Consider the following 20,728-nt stretch of genomic DNA (forward strand, 5'->3'; position numbering starts at 1 on the left):
TTTGGACGTATATACCATTATACAACCTGGAAATGGACCGGGTAAATCGACATCCCATAATGGTAAAATTTCTACTCTACGCTGATCGCCCAACGGCGCGAGGAGACTGGGGTGAGTTTTAGCATGTAGTATTACCGTCTTCGATTCTAACTGCTATGATCAACATTTGACCCACATTAGATGATTGGTATAACGCTGCCCACGGAATTATAAACGGCCCCTCGCCCATCCGGTCAACATCAGATGACGTGTAGTAACTTCTAGAAGTACGTCTAGTTGGAATTTTTTATATCGCGCCGATTGCCATCAAGCTGTATTGCATCATCAATATAATGCATTTGTGGCTATAGATCACGTTCTGGAGAAAGCTGCAGAAAGGGATGAAAACATACTTATACATTAGACCATACTTTAGTATGAATATGTGAATGAAAAAGTTTAACGTTGCTTCACCCTGAACAATACATATAGGACTTTGAATGGGCCCTAATAATGGCAATCTAGCAATATGATTTAAAAAGTGATAGCCCTGCAAAGAAGGGGAACTTATCCATGTTAAATATAGCTGGCAATCCACAGTCATTTTCCGGATTTCTGGCCGGCACCCAAAGTGTTAAGAGAGCATTGTTATTGAATATGGGAGTGTGATTATGCCATACTTGAGGGTTAGGAAATTTCCTTTGTGTTTCCCGCCATGTCCTGATTGCATGGGTTATTATTGGGCCAAATTCTCGCTCACAATGCTTGATTGAAAGTTTAGTGTATGCTATGTCTTTCAATCTCTGTGGGGCTACTATGTTTTCTTCTAATTTTCTCCAAGATACCAAAGCCTCGGGGTCAAACCATATCTTCTTCAATGGTCTTAATGTGAAGGCATTAAAATATTGTAAAAAATCTGGGACTGCCATGCCACCGTCTGCTTTATTTCTCTGTGCGGTGGATCTTTTTATGCGAGGTGGTTTGTTATTCCAAATAAATTTGTATGTGGAGGTTTGTAATCTTTTCCAGTAGCCCTCTGGAGGAGGTAACGGAAGCATTGAGCTGAAGAAATTGATTCTTGGTAATACATCCATCTTAACTATTGATACCCTTGCCTGTACTGAGTTTTTAAGTTTTGCCCACCTGTCCAGGTCGTCCTTGATTTTGTTCTGTATTTTTGTGTAATTGTGCTTCACCGTTTGTCTTATGGTGGGAAATATTTCCACACCCAAGCATCTGAAATGTTTGACCATGGGTATCGCACCTGGGAGGGTTGTCTCTTTTTTTGCACTGGTGTTAAGAGGAAGAAAAGCCGACTTAGGCCAATTTATTTTAAATCCCGATAAATCGCCAAAGTTCTCTATCAACTTGAGTATAAGCGGCAATGTGTTGTTGGGGTTTTGCATGAACAATATTACGTCGTCCGCATATAAACTAATTTTATGATGTGTGCCCTTGATTACTATTGGTTCTATGTGTTGGGATTGTCTTATAAATTGTGCTAAAGGTTCTAATGATAGATCGAATAGTCCGGGACTAAGAGGGCAACCTTGTCTGGCTGAGCGTGATACCGGAAAGATATCGGAGATGAATGTGCCTGTTGTAATCCTGGCCGATGGGTCCTTGTATAGTACTTTAATCATATCAATGAAACCTTTTCCTAACCCCATCCTTTCCAATACTGCCCATAGAAACGACCATTCCAACCTGTCAAATGCTTTCATAGCATCCAGGGATAGTATCGCCTTAGGTGTGATGTCCTCTTTGTCTGTATCTAGTACGTGCAGTATTCGCCTTATGTTATCATTGATCAGGCGACCTTTTATGAAGCCTGTTTGGTCCGGATGAACTAAAGACGTCATATGCTTTTGCAATCTGATGGCTAATACCTTAGAGTACAGTTTGACATCGGTTCCGAGGAGGCTTAAAGGACGGTAACTACCGCATTCAGTGGGGTCTTTGTCTTTTTTGTGAAGAACTGAAATGAGTGCGGTATTTTGGTGTTCAATGAAGCTTCCCTCTTTGACTGAGTATAAGATCATATTTAGTAATAAGGGTCCAAATATGTCCCAGCAAGAAATGTACATTTCTGATGGGATACCGTCAATTCCCGGAGCTTTGCCGTTTTTCATTCCGGATATGGCCTTCTTGAGTTCTTCTAATGTGATCGGTACTTCTAACTGTTTAGCGTCTTCATCCGTAAGTTTAGGGAGAGTAATTTGATTAAGATATGTGTCTAATTTGTCTTGATCAAAGGTCGTTTCTGAGTTATATAAATCGGAGTAGAATTCTTTGAATGTATCGTTTATTATTTTGGGTTCTGTTACTAGAGCTTGTTGTTTCCTAATGGCAGTTATATCTGCAAATTTTGCATTAATTCTTAGTCGCATGGCTAATAGGTGACTAGGTTTAGAACCTTGGAAGTACTGCTGTTGTCTAGTGCTGCGTATTTGCAATTCCGATTTTTGTCTGTACATTGCTTTGATCTCTGTCTTTAGAATGTTAACTTGGTTATCTAGTCTAGTAGAGTTGTTGTATTTTAAAGAATTAAAAAGCGTTGAGTAAAGCGTTTCCATTTCAGACAGTTTTGTGTTTTGATTTTTGCGCAATATGGAGGTAAATCTATCCGAGAAATCCTTGATCATATTCTTTACCGACATCCATAATATTCTGGGATCTTGCACCGAGTTAGCATTATCTTGTAGGAATACTGTGAGAGCTTCTTTAATTTGTGTAATGAATTCCTTGTTGTTAAGCAGCATCGAATTAAAACGCCATCTTGGGGCCCGGGTAGATAGTGTACCAAATGTTGCTTTCAGGATTAAGTAGCAGTGATCTGATAGCGCATTGGGTGTCATTTCCACTTCATATTTATCAAATATTCTCGGGGATGCAAAGACGTAATCAATTCTGGATAGTGTGTTGTGTCTCGCCGAACGACAGGAGTACTTGCGGGTCATGGGGTTAAGTGAACGCCATAAATCAGTTACTCCTGTTGATTTCGACCAATCTTTTAATGCTTTAGATGAATTCTTTTGTTCGCTGGAGAAGGAAAGGTAAGTTTTGTCCATCCTTGGGTTCCAAATGGCATTAAAATCCGCACCTATTATATATGAGTACTCGGGATGGTTTAACATTTCTCCTGTTAGTGAAGTGAAGAAACCCACTTCGTACAAATTCGGGGCATATACCGCTGCCAATGCAATTTTCCTGTTATTGTGTATAATCCTAGCTATAGTTATGCGCCCCTCAGCATCCGACCATACCCCTTTCAATTCGATATTTAATTTGCGTCTGACGACTATGGCTACCCCTCTAGTTCTCGTAGCAAAAGAAGAGTGACTAATATTATGGTATATGTTATCCGCTAACGTATTTATGTCTCCCTCTAAAATGTGCGTTTCGCTTAATAGAGCCACGTCCACATGTTCTTTTTTCATCAGTGTAAGCACGCTTTTGCGCTTGTGTTGTTTGTTTATCCCACCGGTGTTCCATACCATTATATTCAAACTAGCCATAGTCTATGCATGTTTTCGTGTAGTTTTTGGTAATGTTTCTGGAGTATGAAGCTACAATAGATGCACATCCAATTAATGAGGTCCCGTTGAGAGCTGAGCTTAAAAACATATATATATACAAATAAAAATCCCCTATTTTCCCCTCACCCAGAAAGTCGAACATGCCTGTGTTCCAAGAACACATCCTCCGCAATTGACTTTCTCCCATGGTCCACCGGATTACCCAAACTGAGCATTGTAATCCTAATTTTCCTATGCTCATTGCCATAGGATCTAACATTTCCATTCTATTGCAATAGAATGTCGCTTTTGGTCTTGCACCTTCCCTTACTGTAATGAAGTATTGTGATAAATAACCTAAAGATAAAAATAAAAAATAAAATAAAAAAAAGAGAATAAACCTTTATCGACATATTCCTTTGAACCCTCCACCAACGTGTGGGGGGAAAAAAAAGGAAAAGATTGTAGAGCAATATTGACACCTTAATGTGAACTTCCGGTTTAGCTGCAATATGTAGCGCACGCAATTGGTTACAGCTCCGCTCCCGTTATCGTTAATTTCGTTTAAAAACCTTATTTGGACAATACCAAAAGAGATTAGACCACATCGTATGTATTGATAAGACCCTCTACTAACTATATCAAAAAGACAACATGGATAAGGATAAGAGAAAGGGTGGAAGGAAACAAGACACAGCAATTCTAACGGCGCCGATTGAAACACGCTCAAAGAAAATAACAGGCGACGCTGTGGCAGATCCGTTGGGGACAAGCCCCGACACGGGGAATATAGAGGAGAATACACAGGGACCAAGGACAACTGGCCCCGAGATGGAGACAATAGATGACAACATAACAGGAACATCAGAAAAAAGTACTGTGAAGGAAAAAGCAGGCGATTTTGAGAAGATAATAGCAAAAACATCCATCGGATCCCTCACTGCTCCAATAACATCAACTGACACAAGCAGTTCAGTTGCACAGCCCGACTTCAACTCTCTGACTATCCTGATAAAAGAACAGATGATCGCTTTCAAAGCACACGTAGAAGAACAGTTGGTCGCACACGCTGAACACATCGATACTAAATTCGAAGAGGTTATGAGAGCGATCGCTTTGCAGTCCGCGCGAATCACGACAGTGGAGATATCGGTGACAGAAAACACAAAAGCAATCAAAGCGAACGAAGGTGGTTTGACAGAGATGGGAGAAGAGATGGAAAGAGCTAAAGAGGAATATCGGAGGGAAATAAAATTGCTTAAAAACAAAGTGATGGAGAGGCAACTAGAAACCCATCGTTACCACAGGCGGAATAACATCCGCATTGTGGGGCTTGATGAAGCAGTGAACTGCGAAGACATCAACTTTCCAAAAGAGTTATCAACGATTTTGGAAAACTCCGATCCAAACAAAGTGCCAGAAGTGGAACAAGTTTACAGAATTGGTTCCCAGGGGCAAAGTATCAACGGGCCGAGAGTCATCATTGTCACTCTGCGGAAAACTACAACAAGGGATGACATCATCAAATATGCTCGCAACCAACGTGGGAAGCTGAAGTATGGTGATAAACCAATATTTATCTACGAAGATTTGAGCAGAGAGGCCATCATCCGACGTCAACCATACAAAGATGTGATGCAAAAGCTGTACAAAGCCGGCTACAAGCCAAGGCTAGCATATCCGGCGCTGTTATCATTCTTGGGCAATAACGGCCGCAGGTCAGGTCCATTTACACCCTTTGAAGCTGAGGATTTCCTGAATCAAAATGCAGCAAATAACCCAAAGCATGACGAAAATGCCGGAATCAGTTAAGCCTCTATCTAAATATATACCAGTGTTGGAATGACTTTATTGTGTTCATCAATGAGGTCATTCCACCAGTGTTGGAATGACATTGTTGTGTTCATCAAAGTAGCAAACGATATGCAAGTCGTCTATAACAAAGTGTACTGTGTATAATACGATTCATAATACATTATAATTTCAGTCTCTGGTCTCTGAGGGGACAAATAAATATCAATGCAAAAAGATCTATCTGGAATATTCTGGGTTTATCGCTCAAATGCCCTGGGTCTCTTAGATCATTCTGGAATGTAAAATAGTCTAGGCACTAGTATATTCTACAACCTTCTAGAATATAAGGCACCATGACAACGAAGCATACAACTCTAACAATAACATTCGGTGTGCATACACATAGCAGATAATAAATTAAATGAAGTGCAATCAGTCCTTAATAATACTTTAAAATTAACCACACATAAACGTATGAGCACAGCAAGGTTATTCTAACAATTTAAGTAATCACTCCATTAAAGGCACATTGAAGCGCTAAAAGGCGCTGCTTTTCTATCTTATCTAATCAGTTAAATCGGTTCTAGTGGCTTCTCCACGTTGATAATTATTTATCTCTTATTCCTTATCTATATCTTTCCATTGATTTTTATTTTATTTAATTTTTTCTTCTCATTACTCTATATTTTTTAAATATATTTTAACTTACATTGTTCTTTTCCAATGTTCTTCACATTAAGGTGTCAATATTACTCTATATTTTTTAAATATATTTTAACTTACATTATTCTTTTCCAATGTTCTTCACATTAAAGTGAGGTGTCTCCTTGTGTACTGACATGCTACAGCAGTGAGGTCTCTCCTGGTGTACTGACGTGCTACAGCAGTGAGGTCTCTTCTGGTGTACTGACGTGAGCTCCCAATCCGTCTTTCGAGGCCGATTTCTTGCTCTCGTGACAGGGGGAAAGACTGCTCCTTCCTAAGGCTGCTAGTCGCGAGTAGAGCTTTCTAAGTTTTGACTTTAAGCCTTTCTTAGGCTGCTAGTCGCGAGTAGAGCTTTCTAAGTTTTGACTTTAAGCCATTTTTAGGCTGCTAGTCGCGAGTAAACGCTACTTCAAGTTGTTTCTTATCAACCCTCTCTTGTTCCTGATAGATTTTTTACCAATTAACTCTTAGGCTGTCTGCTGCGCTTTGCAGACCATCTACGTCACTCATTGTTCCAGATCTCCTGCATTACGAGGAGTCTTGGTTGGAGAGGTTTGCTTGCTGATAAGCCCAATCTTGAGTAAAGTTTTAACTAAAATCTGTAACTAATTTCACTCCAGAGGCTCCTGACAGCAGTCATTCCAGTTCATATTCTCTTGGCTGTTAATACCTATTAAATTAGTATAAAGCCCAACTCAGGGATGTTCTAAGCCCCAGAACCTCCGGTGATCTGACCGTCCAGCGCACAGTGTCCTGCACGCTGAGACTTCCAGGCCCCCTCAAATCTGATAAGTCCGTCGAAACACAGAGGGTCTGATGCTCGCCTTGCCCCCCGCGTCAAGTTCGCTAGACTCGATGAGAGTTGCAAGGTCTATATTTTATTTAGCAAGCAAATAATGATAATTTTTGTCCTCTTTACTCTGGTTTAGAGAAAAGACGGACATCTTTACACAGTATACCTAAAACATGTACATACTGAATGCAGTATTCTATGTCATGTTTCTTCCCGAAGGACTATAATACTATATATTATTCCTCACGAAAGATAAGCTGAACGCCAAGTGCAGCTTTGTAAATCTAACACCCAAAAAGTGACAGAATACCATCCTAGGGAGAAGTATTCTTCCAAAACTGCCTTATTCAAGTCTCGTACAACGCATGACATTGAATGAGGAGCTAAAAAAGTGACAGAATACCATCTTAGGGAAAAGTATTCTTCCAAAACTGTCTTATCCATTTCTTTCCGTATGTCCACCGGCCTCATATACTTGACATAGACTCCATGCAGAGGACCCATCAGGTCTCAAGCTGGACATGAGCATTTTCCTCCCCTCTGCGCTAGATTTCTCCTCTTTGCACAGTAGGTCTGGGCCTCTCGGGGATAACAGGGGTCCAGAGTTAGGTGGTCCTACCCCTCCTGATATCCCATGTTTCTCTTGTGTCCCCATGAGGGTGATGGTCCCATTACCCAATTCCATTTCTATAGATCCGGTAATGGGTGTATTTATAGGCAGGGAGATTTCCGCTCCAGTGTCTACTAGGTATTGGTAGTTTCCTACTTGACACGTTAATTTCCCACCAGTCTCCTGCGTTTTGATTACAATAGCGTTCAGCAGGGGCCTCTCCTGGGGATCTATATTGAGGGTTAACCGACTCCCTGTCACCCGGTCTTCTTCTCCCCAGGCTCGAGTGTCATGTGTCAGGGCTAGGGATGGGTACCTTTCACATTTGAACCGATACCGGTACCGGTACCTGTGAATCGTTACCGGTACCCAACGGTACCTTTTTTATGTACTTTAGTCTCAAGAAATTTTATTTACCTACCTCAGTCGTAAAAAAAAAAATCCAAACTTCAAATAACTACAATTTCGACAGTTTTCGGCTTGTCATTGCTCAGACTGCTTTGTTGTTGAATCAAGTCAAATCCTAGGTAAGCATATATTGTGCGTGTGAACGTTGACATGAAAAGAAAAAAGTAGTAAAAAAAAAAGTTCTTTTTTTTTCTTTTTTTTCTGGTTTCTCACTTGATTCGACGTGTTTCGGTTCGGTGCCTCAAAAGTACCGAATTCGGTACCCATCCCTAGTCAGGGCCCCAGGAGGTAAGGATACTATTGATGTTTTTCCTTCCGGGCTTTGGACTCCTCCCTTTTTGCCCTCATCTCTGCTTGCTGCTCTGGGGTTAGTGCCGCCCAATTGTCTGCAGATAGGTATTTGGTGTCGGAAGACTCCGTCTTCCCTGCTCTTTCCTGGGTTGTTTCCCTTTTGTTGTTTTTTGAGTAGGTCGGTTTAGCCTTAGCCGGTGGCTGTTGCTGGGCTTTGGGAGGCCGAGGTTGAGCCTTCTCATCTCTCGGGTTCTCCCCTTTCCTTTCCCCCTTATTGTGTTTGTTTTGAGAAAGCATTTTGACTTGGTCATACAGCATACATTCAATACGTAACTGGTCTCGTGACCATGCTGCGCATTTGGCTGCCAGTAGGTTACCCTCTGGGACACCTATGAATAGCTTTTCAAGCAGTAAGCATGATTCTTGCATAGGTGCTCCACGTAGAGCTGCCGCGATAACCGCATTACCGCGGTATCGCTGTTGCATCACGCTCACCGCAGAGTTAGGCTGAATACCGCGTCACCGCTGTTTTTTTATCATAATAATAAAGTTGGCTTGCGGCTTGCGGCTCTGCAGATATACCCTACTCGGTTCCAAGTGACCCTATTGGGTAGAAGTGGTACCAGAAAAGACATGTGAAACATTGCAGACCACTGACTGGTCAGAAGAGAGACGCGTCACACTTTGTAGCCTCTGAACGAAAACAGAACGCCGCCATCTTTACTGCCTCGCTAAGGATGCATTTCATTCAGGATTTGTTTGCGACAGAACCAAGCAATAAACAAAAAAGAATGGATTCACTGTGTATTCTGCCTTATTTATTGATGAAACAAAACCGACATCAACCCAATTTACCACCGAGCGGAGAGTTTAGTGTCACAACAAGATCGCTGATGTGTTAAGTTTGTTGTTGTTATTATTAGCCTAATACTACCGTCAGCCGATATACACGAGAGGTAACGTTAAACCCGGGTTTGCTTGGTAGAATACACAATGAGAGGTAACGTTAGCTTTGGCAGAATAGACGCAACGAGAGTCTGGTTAATGTTGTTATTGATTGATTGATTGAAACTGTTAAACTCTGGCTTGCTGCAAGCCCTCGGACATCTATGCCCACGGAGCTTTCAGTGTACACAAGCGAGCGGCCCCGCCTGCATCCCCACGTCGGAGACAAACGGAGTAGTACCTGGCTGCAGTGGAAAAGGAACGAAGTACCAGGTGCCTAAAGCGGGTCGAGTCGAGTAGGTACTATGCAGTGGAAAAGCGCCATTAGACTAGAGGCAGGCTATAAGAGTAGACTACTAAAAAAAAAAAAAATGCATTCAAACTTTTTTTTTTTTTGTGCGCACTGTGCGGTTATTACCGCGGCGGTAGGAAATATTTCGCAAATTCGTGCGGTAAGGAAAATATCAATACCGCGGCAGCTCTAGCTCCACGTATGACTGATTCTGCTGCAACAGTGAGACAGGCTCCCGTCTCGCACCTGTGGGATTAGTTTCTCCACCATGTTTTCCCCTGGATCTTGACCGGGGGTCCTTACTTCTATTTCCATCATTTGAGGCCCTTCCGGAGATCTCCAGTCCTTTGAGGCGTCTCAAAATGCGAGCTAGCGTCTCCTGAGCTAGCGTCTCCTGTGCTAGCATCTGCTGTTGTTGTTGTTGTTGTTGTTGTTGTTGTTGTTGTTGTTGTTGTTGTTGTTGTTGTTGTCGTTGTAGAGACACGAGGTAGGCCCTCTCCTGTTGAAGTTGTCTCTGCACCCACTCCGCCTGCCGACAATGCCAGCCTGTATGATTGCGCTGGTGACTTTTTAAACTGCCAGACACACAATAGCTGGTTCCACATCCGTCACAGTTGCAGGGCTTTTTGCCTGTATGATTGCGCTGGTGACTCTTTAAGCTGCCAGACACACAGTAGCTGGTTCCACTTCTGTCACAGTAGCAGGGCTTTTTGCCTGTATGATTGCGCTGGTGACTCTTTAAGCTGTCTGCAGTGACTTGTGCCAGCTTCTCCTGAGCTAGCATCTGCTGTGCCAGCTTCTCATGAGCTAGCATCTCCTGAGCTAGCATCTGCTGCGCCAGCTTCTCATGAGCTAGCGTCTGCTGCGCCAGCTTCTTCTGAGCTAGCGTCTCCTGTGCCCGCTTCTGCTGAGCTAGCATCTGCTGTGCCAGCATCTCATGAGCTAGCATCTCCTGTGCCAGCTTCTCTTGAGCTAGCATCGCCTGTGCCAGCTTCTGCTGCGCCAGCTTCTCATGAGCTAGCGTCTCCTGGTAGCTCTGGCTAGTTAGCTTGCTGTTAGCTCTGGCTAGTTAGCCTCCTGTTAGCTCTGGCTAGTTAGCTTGCTGTTAGCTCCCGTTAGCTCTGGCTAGTTAGCCTGCTGTTTGCTCTGGCTAGTTAGCCTGCTGTTAGCTCCGGCTAGTTAGCCTGCTGTTAGCTCCTGTTAGCTCCGGCTAGTTAGCCTGCTGTTAGCTCCTGTTAGCTCTGGCTAGTTAGCTCTTGTTAGCTTCTGGCTAGTTAGTTTCCTGTTAGCTCGTGCTAGTTAGCCTCCTGTTAGCTCGGGCTAGTTAGCCTCCTGTTGGCTCGGGCTAGTTAGCCTCCAATTAGCTCTTGTTAGCTTCTGGCTAGTTAGCCTCCTGTTGGCTCAGGCTAGTTAGCCTCCAATTAGCTCTTGTTAGCTTCTGGCTAGTTAGCCTCCTGTTGGCTCAGGCTAGTTAGCCTCCAATTAGCTCTCGTTAGCTTCTGGCTAGTTAGCTCGGGCTAGTTAGCCTCCTGTTAGCTCGGGCTAGTTAGCCTCCCTTTAAAGTTATCTCTGCAACCACTCCGCCTGCCGACAACGCCAGCCTGTATGATTGCGCTGGTGACTCTTTAAGCTGTCTCCAGTCACATTAGAGAGGGTTCTCTTGTCTGTCTCCAGTGTCATTTGGAGAGAGGGTTCTCTTGTCTGTCTCCAGTCAACCCTGTCTGTCTCCAGTCATATTTGACTATCTTTTGTCATATTGACTGTCTTTATTCCAACTTTGCGGCTTTAACCGCTCCATCAGCAACACCCACAAAAGCGCAGACGCCTTTTAATTTGCTGTTTTCTTCTGAGGCGGACAATTCTGGTGCCATACAGATCAATATCCTTTGTCTGGCGCATTCTAAAGCGGAAGGTTGGGACTTCCTAGGTGCTGATAAGAGCACATTCAAGTAAGGTTTAAACTCACTTCTGTAATCTGTTCATTCCAGAGTTCTCCGTTGGCAGTATTCTAGTTTATGTCATTTGGCTGTTATCTTATACCGATTTCAGCCCTAAACCAGGGACGCCATGTTAAGAGCTACAGGTGTCTATTTATCTCAACGCCGATTCGTGATAAAACCCTGTGGCTGCTCGATATCCCCCAGCGAGGTGCTAAACTCGCCAAGTTCTCGAGTCAATTACTAATCCTAATCACGCTTATTTCATAGTTACTGGTTAGTTTTATCCATCTCATATGAAACATAAGTGTATAAGAGTTTTTAACCTCTTCATTGTGTAATAAACAGAATGTCTGTTTGGGAAAACTCCATTCATTGAATAGTCATATTCACAGCAATACTATGTAATAGGTAGTACTATTAATAATAGTGTAATATTAGCGTATAATATTAATAATCATTTCCATTAGACCAGGTCGAAAACACGCTCAATACAAAGGTATCCGCGTCGAAGCCATATTCTTTTTACTCCAACCCGGGTACAGACGTAAGAAGTACTGAATAGTCATTGATATAACTTTAGCTAGAAGCAGTAGCCAGCAATGCATTGAATCTGTACTCAGGCTACCAGAACATAATTACCTCCCGTTTATCTCAGATGAAAGCAAGGCGTTGCCAGCGCCTTGAAAGATTGTGATGGAGTGATAAAGGAACGCGGTCCGTCCACGAGTTGGATAAAAGTATTTAACAAAGTTTGGTTTAATTAGAAAAAGTAGTTACAATAATACTGTCTTGGAAAGATCCAATCCAAGCAAAAAAACAACAACATTGTAGTCAACATTTTTCTCAAGAAGAACAATAAGAACTCTGGTTTAAAAATCATCTCTGAAGATTTAGCTAAGAGCCTAGCACAGCTCTTCAAATCTAAAACAGAAAAGATAGTGATGCCATCATAGGGAAAAGCTCACAGTCAAAACATCCTATTTTCAAGTCCCAATTACACCGCACAACTTTGAAAAGGAGCTAAAAAAGTTCCTAAAGCAAGCCGGGCCTCCCCTTTTATACACAGCAAAGATACACACTCCTCCTTTCAACTGTGTCTGGTCATTGGCTCAAAGATAAACACTCCTCCTTTCAACTTGTCTCTGCTATTGGCTCATTTCTACTCCAATGGGTAGTAACAGGGTTCGAAATTAACGGGGGCTTGGGGCATAATGCCCTTGAAAATGGACAAAATGCCCTCGAAAATCAGTTAAGGGGGGCACAAAATGCCCCCGACAGTTTACTAATTATATATATATATTTATCCGGTAATGGCTAGTCAGTTTGTGTACAAATGGCAAGCACAATCTAAATCAATCTTCATTACGACTTTAAAAACATAGCCATTAACATTACATAGGCATACACACATCTTGCCATAGCGTTAGCAGTTTGTACAAAACAACGCACGTTTTAACTATAGAATCAGCCCGCGAGGTAATAGTCAACGAAATGTTACCGTAGCTACTAGCTAGCAGAGAAGGAAATGGGAGTCTGAGAGGCGGGGTGTTTAAAGACAATGATAGGCGTTTATTCAACATCCAAGAAGGCTAACATACAACTGTGTTTTACTAACTCCAACCGGGACTATTGCCGCTTTCCCACTGCATGCCATCACCTCCTAACGTTACCGGAGCTACCGGAGCTGATAATAACATTGCCTGAGCTGAAGGTGCGTGACAATAAAATGTCCGTGGGGACCCGGCGCCAACCCATAGATAGTTCCAACTCACCGAATTACGTAATCCACCACAGTTGCACTCAATATTTAAATAATGTTAGTCTAAATAAATGTAGACAGATACATAATAATTTCAAGCAGAACACGAATCTTTCCATTAAGAACTGACAATCAGGGAATTTAAACATGGTTGACATTGTTTTTTTGTGTTTATATTAAAGAAAGGAAAGTCTAGTGCTGGCTGAGCATATTGTTTGTTTGCACTAAGTTAATACTACAAATGTAGCCTATATTTTTCAGTCAGTTCGGTCTTTGTGTGCCAAACATTATTTAAGGCTGTAAACACTAACACTGTAAACTTTTTTATTTTTTTTTAATAAATGAGAAGCATGTTTAGATTTGAGTGTTACATTTTTTTTTATAAAAATTTACGTATATCGAACCGAACTGAAAACCGTGACCCCAAAACCGTGATACGAACCGAACCGTCCATTTTGTGAACCGTCCCACCCCTACCGTTTATCATAAAAATTCAGTGCCCCCGAAATACAAAAAAAAGCCCCCGAAAATCAATTAAGGGGGGCAAAAAAAGCCCTTGAAAAAAAATGTTAATTTCTAACCCTGGGTAGTAACTTAAGGCGAGACACTGCAGGTGAATAGTCAAATATACTTTTTTTGTTGATTTTGAGATTTTGTTATATTTTGCTTCCTAAACATGTCTTCTATGAAACTAGTGACAATAAAACGTCAATAACACACATTTAGTTGTTTATTTTACATCATTTTGCCTTATTGCATCCATAAATGTGCACATATCTAATGGGGAAGTGCCTAATTTGCATATATAAACATACATTTCAGAAAACTTGCAATATATTTTTTCTTAGTTTATATGTACATAACAAATTTGGAAAGTTTCATAGTGATATCTATTCAAATCTTTTTTGCCTATTAGGGGGTACTACACTGTACTACACTGTTTGTAGCCTGTGTGTAGTTCTGTTCAGTTCAATAACATCATTATTATTATTATTCAGTTATCAGGCATGTGTTTAGGTTGTCTATTACTAATGGTTTGATTAGGTATTGTGTTTGTAAATATCTGTTTAAAAAAAAAGTATGGCATTTTACAATACAGAACTTTGAAGGCGTTTTCCCAAAAATTAGTTTTAAGAGTTTTTCATCATACTCTGAGCCAGAAATCTCCACTTCAGTAGCACTCACATACACCAAACCGTCCAGTTCTATTCATATCTATGTTCTGAAGGTATTTACAGAAGGGTTTGTTGATATCGCATTCATACCCTGATTTATATCACATTTTATTCCTAAAAACATGGCGAAATATGGAATTTTACCATAAAAATGGACTGAATGGAGTATTTTCTGATTTATGGAGTGATAAAAAGAGATATCCAAAATCCCCTCTGTAATAACCTTTGGCTCTAATATGTCAACAAAATGAAACTATAATTTTGAAAATGGCTTTATCCAATGTTCAGATTTCTGTCCTGGAATTATATGCAAATTAGTGCATATTTAAGTAGATCATGCCTCATTTGCATATTTAAACATACAATTTCAGAAAACTTGTAATACAAAAAAGTCTTGTCTTAATATGGGGAAGTTTCATTGTGATATCTATTAGTTAATTTTTTTACCCTATTCACCTGCAGTGTCTCCCCTTAAAAAAGTAATGGTAACACTAACAGTTTTACTGAAACGGATTACGGTACTGTGGAAACTCCCTAAGGCTCCATCTGCATCTATGTCATGACTGCAATTTGCACTGGTCTGAGCTTATAGATATATACATATATATACAGATATATATATACACATGTACAATAAACATATACTTATAAACATATACTTAATCATTGGTTATATGTTTAAACATCACGCATGTAGTTAAATCATCACCCGTGGTATGATGGCTTTTCCATCGGTAGTGTGATAGTAAAGGGTTAAACGTTGCAGCCAGCGGAGTGCATTTTCCTTACTGAAGCCAAGGTCAGCACACGGTGGACTCCTACATTCCTAAAGCGCCCAGCAGTAGCAGGGAACGAAACAATTGCACTGCTGTGATATACAAGATACAAGATATACAATACATGGTCCTTCAACATATACAATAATTAAACATATATTTAATCCTCTATTTATATATGTTAATGCTTAATATATTACATCATACAAGTGCCACAAGACAGAGAGAACAGGATGTCAAATACAAAAAGGATCACTGTAGTTTGTGGCACTTCAACAGGTGAGTTGGAACTATATGTGTTGGCGGGTCCCCATGGACATTTTAGTGGCACGGACCTTCAGCTCAGGCAATGTTATCAGCTCCGGTAACGTTAGGAGGAGTTCATAAGTTCAACAGGCAGTGGGAAAGCGGCAATAGTCCCGGTTGGAGTTAGTAAACACAGTTGTATGTTAGCCTTCTTGGATGTTGAATAAACGCCTATCATTGTCTTTAAACACCCCGCCTCTCAGACTCCCATTTCCTCCTTTGCTAGCTAGTAGCTATGCTACCATAGTTAAAACGTGCGTTGTGTTGTACAAACTACTAACGCTATGGCAAGATGTGTGTAGGCCTATGTAATGTTAATGGCTATGTTTTTAAAGTCGTAATGATTTATATTGTGCTTGCCATTTGTACACAAACTGACTAGCACCTGGCTGCAGTGCTGCTGCTGCTGCTGCTGCCTGCAGCCAGTGCTCAACTCTCCCGGCTCCGCCAAATGATTTTTTTTAATTTGAGAGTCATCTGAACCGTACGATACACAGACGCCCCGAACCGTGGGGGTCGTACCGTACACGGTCCGAATGCGTATCGTCCCACCCCTAATGTGAAATCATGGTTGGATCAAAGCAGGATTGATGTCATATAGTCCTTACCTTCACTAGTAGGAGGTACCCCAAAAAGAATATTCCAATTGTCTGATCGCGATTTCCAGTATTGGTGTCCATCGTGTCGCCAACATAATCCACCACAACACATGCATCGGGGGCATTGGACGTGTTCCAATGCCATCAAGTGAACCGCTAGACTCGCCTGACCAAGAAAACTGCGCCCAGAGACATTTGAATGTAACACTGCGTGTGGAAAAAAGGTTTCGAAGGGTGGGCGATACTGCCACCTACCTGGATGCGGCCGGTATTGCACTATTCCCTATGGTAACCCACTAACCCAGAGGTCCGTGTGAGAGAAATTTAAAAAAAAATCGAATAAAAGAAATAACGATGAAAACCCGACTATACTCTGGTCTGTCGCTGACCGGTTGGCGAGTTAACCCGACTTTCCTCGGGTCTGGCGCTGATTGAGTTAATGAAGAAAGCATAGCCACTTGACTCTTTCCATGTCTGTAATGGAGAAAGTGGATTCGCCATTATCATGACGGTGGTGTACATTCCACCACAAGCATATACCGCCAGGGCCCTGGCGGATCTACAGGGACATTTAAACAAGCAACAGATCAAGCACCCAGACGCAGCATGATCATAGCTGGCGATTTCAATCAGGCAAATCTGATTAAGGTTGCCAAACTTCTTCCAGCACATCGCTTGCACCACCAGGGGAGGGAAGACGCTTGATCATTGTTACACCCCGTTTAGAACCGGTTACAAGGCAATACCAGCCCCTCCGTTAGCTGGATCAACAAGCACATCGGATCACGACGCCATCTTGCTTATCCCCGCCTACCGGCAGAGATCACGTGACGCTGTCGTGTCACGTGAGGTAAAGAAGTGGTCCGACCAACCAGAGGCCACGCTACAGGACGCACTCGATGACGTCGACTGGGGGATGCTTCAGGCGAGCTCCAGTGACGTCGGTGAGTTTGCTGATGTTGTCAGTTTCATAACAACACTAGCCGATAGCATTGTACCCACGAAGATGGTTCGGGTCTTCCCGAACCAGAAACCGTGGGTTGACAATACTATCCGATTGGCCCTGAATGCTCGCACCACTGCTTATAACCTGGGCAGAGCATCAGGAAACATGGATGAGTATAAGGCTACAGTCTATACTCTGCACAAGGCCGTAAAGCTTGCTAAGAGGACATACGCTGGCAAGATGGAGACAGTGGTGGTGGGGCTGATCTCTGACAACGACGAGAAGGCCTACCGGGAGGAGGTTGATGTACTGGCACGGTGGACGGTGCTGTCAGGACAACAGCCTGCTCCTGAACATGGGTAAAACCAAGGAGCTGATTGTGGATTTTAGGAGAACACAGCAGGGGACACACACACCACTGAGGATAAACGGGGCTACCGTGGACAGGGTGAGCAGCTTTAAGTATCTGGGGGTCCACATCTCAGAGGACCTGACATGGACAACACACATAGACTCAGTCGTAAAAAAGGCGAAGCAGCGCCTCTACCACCTGAGACAGTTAAGGAAGTTCAGAGTATCGGGGAAGATACTCCAGTCCTTCTACTCCGGAGCTGTAGAGAGCATCTTGACTGGAAACATCACTGCCTGGTATGGAAACAGCAAGGCACAGGACAAGAAGGCCCTACATAGAGTGGTGCGCTCAGCTGAGCGTACTACGGGTATTGCACTACCACCCCTGCAGGTCTTATGTTAATAACAAGAGGTGCAAATCCAGAGCCTGCAGAATAATGAAAGACCCTCCACCCCAACAACAGCCTGTTCAAACTGCTGCTGCTGAGCACACACACAACACACATACTGTATGTACGCTCACACACTAATTTAACAGTCACTTTAGCACGAACACACACACACACACACACACACACATGCTGCACACGCTTAGCACACTCAACGGTCACTTTACACAATGAAAAGGTCACTTAAAAAAAAATAAGCACAGGAGTGGTATAGTAAATAGATGGATATAGCAAGATAGCATAAGGATATATAGTATACTATAACTGTAGATTGTATAGTATAGTCTTGTATAATAGTGTACACATAAGACCCAGTGCCTCATCCGTAGCTAACATTGTATTGCACTATCACAGGACCTTAGCATGTCTTTTACCATGCTTTTTGTAAACTTTATGTACATTATACCTGTTATGTCTTATTCTTATTACTTGTATTATTGCACAATCGCTGCGGGCATGACCACCCGCATTTCACTGTATGCTTGTATGCCGTGACAAATAAAACTCTTGACATGACTTGATCTCAATCGAGGTGATGTATTGTTTAGCAAACAACAACCGGTTGTAATCGAATAGTAGAGAATCTCATATTTTATTCATATTCAGAGTTTGTTATATTTGTTATATTGTTCTTATTCTTCTCATATCTCAATCTTTCTCATATTTCTATATTCAGATCTCATATTACCTATATTTATGTCTTTCTACTATTACCCTGCCCATACGGTCTGTACCTCCCCTCCCCCCTCCCCCATGCTGCTATGGCACCCGAATTTCCCCCAGGTGATCGATAAAAGGCAACCTTGGCCAATTTGCTGTGGCACTGCTTTTTTGTCTGTGAAACATGTCATGAGAGCAAAAGTACTGTGATTCCAGGCTACACTAGTCTGTAGCTTAGGATAGTTATTAGGTAGTTGACAAGAATGCATGAAAAGGCTTTATATCAGGGCTAGTCAGACACACCATTGGAGCGATAATGGCCATGTTATTAAAACGCTTGATATGGGTTACACACTCTGATGGAATGTTTTTAATTTTTTTTACCCCTTCATTCAAAGTAGACCGCAGATCTCAATGCACGCTTATTTTGCATTGCAATTTTATTCTCTTTGCACATTTGATCCGTTTGTTATTTAATTGTTCTATTATAAATTAATTGTAATGTATACATTGCTACTTTTAGGCTAAATGAAGAATTAATAAATATAACGTAAAAATTTGAAAATCGTCTTGTCTTCAGCTTCAGTGCATAAACGACTGGTATTAAAAGCCCATACCAGTCAAACCCGCTTTGAATCATCCAAGGATAGACCAGACTTCTACTGTCTAGTCCTATCAGCGGAGTCATCTGCAGTCGTACTAAAGCTGTGATTAAGATGCTTCTTCCGTTGTCTTTTCAGATCTGCTTCTTGATGTTCGCAGTGCTCTACATTGTGTCATACGTCATCATAACCAGATACAAGAGGAAAAGCGGTAAGTGTTTTTTTTCTAATAATGGATTTAATTGTTTGCCTGCAATGACACAAATAAACACAGTGAGATTGACACGTGTTTCTCTCTCTCTCTCTCTCTCTCTCTCTCTCTCTCTCTCTCTCTCTCTCTCTCACCACTGAATACTTAAAGGGGCATTTCACCAAAAACAAAACAATGTTGATTTATTTTTGTACATAATCTCACACATCCAAAACCTCAGCCAAAACTGCTAACTAAAACACATTAAGTAATCGCCTATACTACTACCTACTATGCTAATATATCTATACTACTATGCATTCAAGACTGTAGCACTCAAGTTCGACACTGTTTGATGAACAATCTCACTTACTCTTAGCTGCCAGAGTTGTACCCTTCCTTCCTGCTGACTTGTACAGAACTTGTAAGTCGCTTTGGATAAAAGCGTCAGCCAAATTACTAGATGTAAATGTAAAACTCTAAACGTTTTTGCACCCATTCATCTAGTTTGACGGTTACTGAGAGTAAATTAGTTTGAATATGGCCACCAGTGATGTCATCTGGGACATTGATTCCTTGTGTTACAGCTCCATGAAGAAATGCCAATAAATACCATTTATTATAGGGACTGCTACCTTATCATTTCATTGAGCTGTAATTAACACAAGGATTCAGTGTCCCCGATGACTGGTGGCCATAGTCAAACTCATTTACTCTCAATAGTTGTGAAACTAAATGATTGTGTGCAAAACTGTTGAGTTTTTGGATGTGTGTGTGAGATTATGTGCAAAATAACAATCATTGTTTTTTTGGTGAAGTGCCCCTTTAAGATGTGTCCACGGTCTACAGCAGGGGTCGGCAACCTTTTTGACATGAAGTGCCAGTTTGAAATGCTCTTGTTAACTAGTGTGCCATATCAACAATATTCCATCCATATACAGTAGGCTACATGCATCGTAACAGCATTTTAAAGACACGTTTTTATCTCATAATCAGGTATTTTTTATGCTATACATTAGGCTACATACATACATGAGATGACCATTTCACTTGCATTTGCCTATTCATTTAAATTTTTAGCGAAAAATAGACGGAAAAAAAGAGGAATCTGACGAGGGGGATTCGCAAGCCTCATCTAACGAGGTGTCGTAAGGTTTAACTGAGGCGGCTAACGTTAACATGACAGCACTCACGTTACCAGGCTAATGTCGAGCAGCCGTACTGTATTGTACCCATTCTGCAATCTCTTAATAAAGTTTTCAATCAATCAGACATGACGTAGCTCACGTTACCAAGCAATCGTGCGCAAAGTTCAGCACCACACCACATACATACAAGGTGGACGGCTCCCCTAGCCCGACACATGCATACGCACACCCTCAAACACACACACACACGCACACACACACACACACACACACACACACACACACACACACACACACAGCACAGGCACCTTAGAGTCTTTATGGACAGATCTCCAATAAAATAAGGTTGTCATGCATGAACATGCCACATATATATATATATGCGCATAATATGCTCTATATATGCACATTCAAGTTCATGTTCACATGCAAACCCATGTGTAGGAAAATAAACAGCTTCCTACCAGTCAGTGTGATGTGATCCCTGTTTTG

The 20,728-nt window shown here is 41.8% G+C and overlaps 1 protein-coding gene across 1 annotated transcript in view; it reads left to right on the forward strand.

Moving 5' to 3' along the window:
• Positions 1-20,728, forward strand: part of lmbr1 (limb development membrane protein 1) — a 132,447-nt gene that overhangs the window by 29,766 nt on the left and 81,953 nt on the right. Inside the window, exon 2 of the mRNA XM_084325819.1 lies at positions 19,037-19,109. Within this exon, the coding sequence (XP_084181945.1) occupies positions 19,037-19,109 (73 nt within the window). The remainder of the gene's footprint in view (positions 1-19,036; positions 19,110-20,728) is intronic.

This window comes from Notolepis coatsorum, assembly GCF_963971535.1.
Source record: "Notolepis coatsorum genome assembly, chromosome: 12".
In the NCBI taxonomy this organism is placed as follows: Eukaryota; Metazoa; Chordata; class Actinopteri; order Aulopiformes; family Paralepididae; genus Notolepis; species Notolepis coatsorum.